The following is a 6000-nucleotide window of genomic DNA, read 5'->3' as shown; positions in this document are numbered from 1 at the left end:
TTCATAAAATCTAATTAATTTAATCGGAATAAAAATTACATAATTTGATTAATTTTCACAAACATACAAATTCAGAAAGTAATAAACTAGAAATGAACAAGAATTGAATTACAATTGGAAATAGAGGCTAAGCAAGCCAATTAAGGATCATATGTTAAGTCACATGATCACATAACCATATCTACACTTAATTACGTACTTTTTTTTTACTAGAAATTAATTACTGAAATAATAAATCACCATGAATTCACATAATTATCATCATCATCATCATCATATCAACATCAGCAGCTTTGTTGTCATTGTATCATCTACATCAGCAGCTCATTCACCCACCCAAAATCTGGTGTGACATCATTATCAACAACCTTAATCCTTTGTTCATCTCTCAAAAACATGCCACTACCACCACTTGAATTATAATATTTTCCACAACCCAATGAAGAATTAGGATTATTGTTATTATTATTAATCCAATTCAATTTGGAAGCAGAAACAGGTGAATTAGCCTCATGAACAATATCATCACCAAAGTTAAAACTCTCCATAGAACGAATAAGCTCATTAAGCACATGCACATCTTTGGAATTTGAATTGGACAAAGGTGACAAAGGGGGTGAATTTGAAGAAGAAAAATGGGGCCCACTTAACAAAGTAGAAGTGGGTGAAGAAGAATTTGAACAGCAATGACAGAAAGAACAACATTTTTTGTTGTTTTTTTGAGGAGGTGTAAGAGAAGGAGAAAGGGGTGGTAAAAGTAAAACTCTAAGTTGACGAGGTGTATGAGCAAAAAAACAAATTTTGCGCTTACAATTTTTACCATCTTTACAAGCTTCAGTTCTATACCTTGAAGGGTGCAACCAGCATTCAAAAACTCCGTGGGAGAATTCACAGGCTTCGCCGCGTTCGCAGTTTCCGCGGCGGTAATCAGGACACACCTCACCGGAGTACTGATATCTGAGGGGGTCACGACGGCGTGCCTTTTCGCCCGGGTGGGCGAAAGGGCAGTCAGTCCAGTCGTGGCTCCGGCTACGGGTGCATCGCCGGATTTTGAACTCGTACATTCGGAAATGGTCGGAGGAATAAGGATCCTCATCGGAAAACATGTCAGTGACGGCGGTGGAGGTGGGTGAGCGGCGGGTGAGTAGCTTCCTAGGTGGGATGTTGTCCATGATAGTGTCCCTTAGAGTGAGAGACTTTTTCAGGGAAAGGAGAAGTTTTTGTTGCTCTTCACAAAGTACACTACTCATTTTTGAATAGTTATAATAAATAAATAAAATAATTATGTAATTAGGTGGAAGAAAATATATGAAGTGAAGTGAAGATGTATAGAGAGGGAATGAGAGTGTGTATATATAGGGTGGGTTTTTTCTAGATTACCCTCTCTTGTTTAGAGGGTATTTTACCCTCTCATGATATCAACCAATCAAAATGTAATATACATTGGAAACATTAAATGTCAAATAAATGAGTAAATTTTTTCTATAAAAAAAAATTCAATTTTAGGTAACTTTTAATACTTTTAATTTTTATTTAATTATAGACAAGATTACATTATAGGTCCTTTATCTTATTTATTTGTAACACTTTGGTCCTTTATCTTTATTTTTTTCCGTTTAGGTCTTTTATCTCTCATAAAAACACATATACATCCTTTTTCTCATTTTTTTTATTAAAAAAATACATAATTTTATTTTTTAAAATATATTTTTATTAAAAATGTAAAAAAAATCCAGAAATATGATGAAGATGTTCATCATCTCCATCTTTTTTCTTTGAATCTTCACCATCTTCATTGAATCATAAAAAATTCTACACAAATATATCTCCAAATATCATGAATTAATGTTATGTTCACCTCAAATCTTCTTTTAAACACAAAAATCAAAACCCTATAGAAAAGAGATTTAGTTTCATCACCAAAAAAAAAAATTAGTTATATAAATTGTCACACCGTATATTATTATTATTTTCTAACTCAATATTCAAACCCGGCATAAAAATAACCCCAAAATTGAGAGCAGCTTTGCACATCAATTTTGTTGTTTCCAGAACAATCTTAACTTTTGTAAAGCCTAACCCTTCCGCTAGTGACTAAGCCTCCACCATCCGCCTTGCAACATTTGTGAAATTAAGGTTTTGATTTTTGTGTTTAAAAGAAGATTTGAGGTGAATATAACATTAATTCACGATATTTGGAGATATATTTTAGTAGAATTTTTTTTTATTTAAAGAAGATGATGAAGATTCAAAGGAAGAAGATGAAGATGATGAACATCTTCATCATATTTCTGGATTTTTTTTTCATTTTTAATAAAAATATATTTTTAAAAATAAAATTATATGTATATGTGCTTTTAAGAGAGATAAAGGACCTAAACGGGAAAAAATAAAGTTAAATGACCAAATTGTTACAAAAAAAATTAAGATAAAGGACCCCTAATGTAATCTTGCCTTAATTATATTTAGGTGTTCAATCTTAATTAATTTACACTACAAGACTGGTTTAGAACAATTAAAATTTCACATCAAATTTCTTTCATCTGAATGTCCTTAAATTTATCGGTTGCATTCAGAAAATTTCTTCTTCCCATTTTTATTGTTCAATTTTGTCGTTCTAAACTGCCGCATTTTTCAATTTTCGTGAGAATCGTCGTCGTTCGTTTGATTCCAAATATCGTGAGAATTACCGTTATTTCCAGAACCACGTCAGGTATGGCGAGTTGATTTTTCTTTTTGATTTGATTTTTCTTGGTTGTAAGGTAGTTAATTATAACAATTGAGTAAGTCATCTGTTATACTTCAAGGATTGCTAGCAGGCGTTGCCGTTGCGATGTTTTGGGAGTTTGCTAGCATTTTTTTTCGGTTGTTGCTGAAATGGTTATGTCATGAGGCTTTTGTTATTTTGTTTGGACTTAAAAGCTTTGGCTGATAGTGAGGCAGGTCTATGCGTGTTAGCATATTTTATTAGGTTGGCTGCTTAAATAAAAAAAAAAGTCATGATACCTGACGCGGTTCTAGAAACAACGACAATTCTCACTATAATTTGAAACTGCAGCAGTTTGAAACGACAAAATTGAACAATCAAAATGGGAAGAAAACGAAAATGAAACAAGAATTGATCAATAGGGAAGAATAAAGAAGAAATTTGAATGAAGGAGATGTTTTTGTTCTCACGTTCGGGGTTGTGGAATGGAAGAAATTTTATGAATGTAAGTAATGAATTTAAGGCAGATGAAAGAAATTTGATGTAAAAATTTTATTTGTTATAAGTCTAGCAAAATAAAATAAAATAATCTAACACACTTAAAAAAAAAAGTACTTCGGGTCTATTTTAACATAATCAAAATTTGAATACATATTTTTCGCTATTTTTTATTCACAATTACATTAACATATAGTTTTAAACCCTATTATAAAATATGAAACAACCAAAAAATAAAATTACAATAATTACTAAATACAGTAAAATATGGTTATTTAAAAATTAGTTTTATACTATAAATTATAAACTTAATAGCAAAATATTTAAGTTTAATTACCATTGATATTTAAATTATAAAGAAATGAATTTATTTTTCTTAAATGGTGGTTCAAAATTAGTATATATCATAAAAATATTTATTTATGTTAAAATAGATTAAAGTGTAGTACATATTTAATTATTAAGGGAAAAGGTTGTAATTCAAGCATCTTATAGGGAGAGGAGTGTAGATTTTATTTTTAAAGGGAGAGAAATGTATATTTTAACATAAGAGGGGAGGAGAGTGTAATTTACTCTAAATAAAAATTAAAAGTATTAAAAGTTGCCTTATGATTAAGATTAACTTTTTTATTTTTAGAAAAAATTGATTCATTTATTTGACATTTAATGTTGTCTATGCATATTACATTTTGATTGGTTGATAACAAGAGAGGGTAACTACCCCCTAAACAAGAGAGGGTAACGTAGTTCTCACCTATAGGGTGGTTTCAGGTATTAAATGAGAGAGAAAATATAGAGAGAGGGTGGTGCGAGAGAAATGGGTTTTATGGGATATAAGTGTGCGTGGCTGCATAGTATTTGGTGTGAGCATGCAAAAGAGGGTATGTGGCAATTTCACAATTCATTGCAGTCATCTGTTTTGCCTATGTGTACATCTGCTTCTTCATATAGATATGTAGATGCTGTGCCCAATTTTGAAGGCAAGTAGTTCTACTATGCACCTAGACTATTAATTAATTAACTAAAAATGGTTTAAATTTTTCTTTTAAAAGTATTTAATGGCTTTATATTTTATCCAGAGTATAAAATTCTAATTCAAAACTCGATTTGTATATTACAATGTTTCTACCAATTAAAAATATATAATAGATAGTTTCAAATTTTAATATGAATAATTTGTATGATGAGACTTGAGTAGCGTCTAAAACATTGTATCCCCTAGCAATTAGACAAATAGTTTGAACACCACATCTTCATTTAAAATATTAAAATATTAATCCCTCCTTTAAAACACATACGAGTATTTATAAAATGACGAAGTACTTAAACTTGGTACTTAATTTGCATATGGTACTATTCATGTGCTCCATATTTCGTTGTTAGTAAAATTTGTCGATTTCTCGTATATTTATGGCCTAATCTTTTATTTTAACCGTCGTTGACCTATTTATTCTTCTGTAAGTGTTCTACTCTTTTTTTTTTTTTGAAGAAGCCAAAATGAAATATAACTAAACGCGAGTGGTTCAACTAGCACAAGTGTGCCAAAAAGAACCACCCAAAAGGAGTACAAAGTTATGTGTATGTTTCCATAAACGCAACGAAAAAAAACAAGCAAAAGAAAACTACTCCCTAACACCCATACATAATAAAGGGCTCCGCCATCAGTCATTGTAACCGAAAGCAGAAGTGAGCAGCTTAGCTTTTAACCAAGAAAAATATATAAACTTGACATCATCTAACAACTTAAACAAATCCTAAGCTTTGTTCTTAAAAATCCTGTTATTTCGTTCCTTCCAAATGACCCAAACAGTTGTGTGTCAAATCAATTGGAGGTAAGAGTGAACATGTCGCGGAAAACTACTCTTTCTTAAAATGAATACCATTCAGCTATTCTAAAATTTTGATTAAAAAAAGGGTCTTGTTAACGAATGCTTCTGGGGCACTTTTTAAGCATTCTAAATTAAGTAATTATTCCATAAAAATGTCAAAGTTTTTAATTTCCAATGCACTTTATTCTACAAATTTTCACAAAAAGTTACTATTTAAAGTCCTTAACGAGTGTCTGGGATACTAGTTAACATTTCCTTAAAAAAATAAGACTGTATCCGGTCGTTCTTCATAGTTTGAACAATTTTCATATACACCTACCTCAATACAAAAATCGTATACACCAATAAACCAAACATAGAACCTGTCGATTTTAGCTGTTATACTTTCTTTCTGAATTACTTTAATTTGCGTTTTCTCATAGGCAATTATGTTAAGTTGCTGAAAATTCTAGATTTCATGTATTTGGGAATCGTTCTTAATTAACAAAAATTTAAAAATTAGCTTCATTTCTTTTACTTTATCCTATTTTCTTGATGTTCCTTTTGACCGTTAAGATGTGTCTTTGGAAAAATGTTTTTTTTTTTTTTTTTTTGGTACAAGTCTTTGGAAAAATGTTACAAAGGCGTGGTTACGATCTTTGACTGATTGTTCTTCTGAGTTAAATCTTCAATATTGAAAATAAAATCTTAGGTAATTAATTGTTTTCCTTTCTTATGATGATATAATATTAAAGATGAAGTTATGAGTCTAAATAAAGACATAAACTGTTAAGAGTTCGACGTAGAAAAGATTAATATTATTTCATAAAGGTGTAGTTATGAGTATAAATCAAAATATAATGTTCCCTAAAAAAAATATAATGTGTTACGAGTTCCACGTTGTAAGCGATAGGTTATGAGTTTCACATTGATGAAAGTGTTTGCAATCGGGTTAAGGGGTTCAAATCAAATTCTAAGATAGTATTA

General features: G+C 30.4%; 1 protein-coding gene across 1 annotated transcript; it reads right to left on the bottom strand.

Annotated features, from left to right (window-relative positions):
• LOC146931633 (zinc finger CCCH domain-containing protein 61-like) lies at positions 1-1358 on the bottom strand. Its single transcript, XM_085703143.1, has one exon. It carries the CDS (start codon positions 1248-1250, stop codon positions 312-314), a length of 939 nt encoding a protein of 312 aa, XP_085559269.1. The 5' UTR covers positions 1251-1358; the 3' UTR covers positions 1-311.
• Between the last annotated feature and the right edge of the window lie 4642 nt (positions 1359-6000).

The sequence above is a fragment of the Medicago sativa genome, chromosome 4 (assembly GCF_051527215.1).
Source record: "Medicago sativa cultivar Bolivia chromosome 4, Bolivia_mono, whole genome shotgun sequence".
Classification (NCBI taxonomy): Eukaryota; Viridiplantae; Streptophyta; class Magnoliopsida; order Fabales; family Fabaceae; genus Medicago; species Medicago sativa.
The sequence above is the reverse complement of the archived record's forward strand: the minus strand, read 5'-3'. Positions and strand labels throughout refer to the sequence as shown.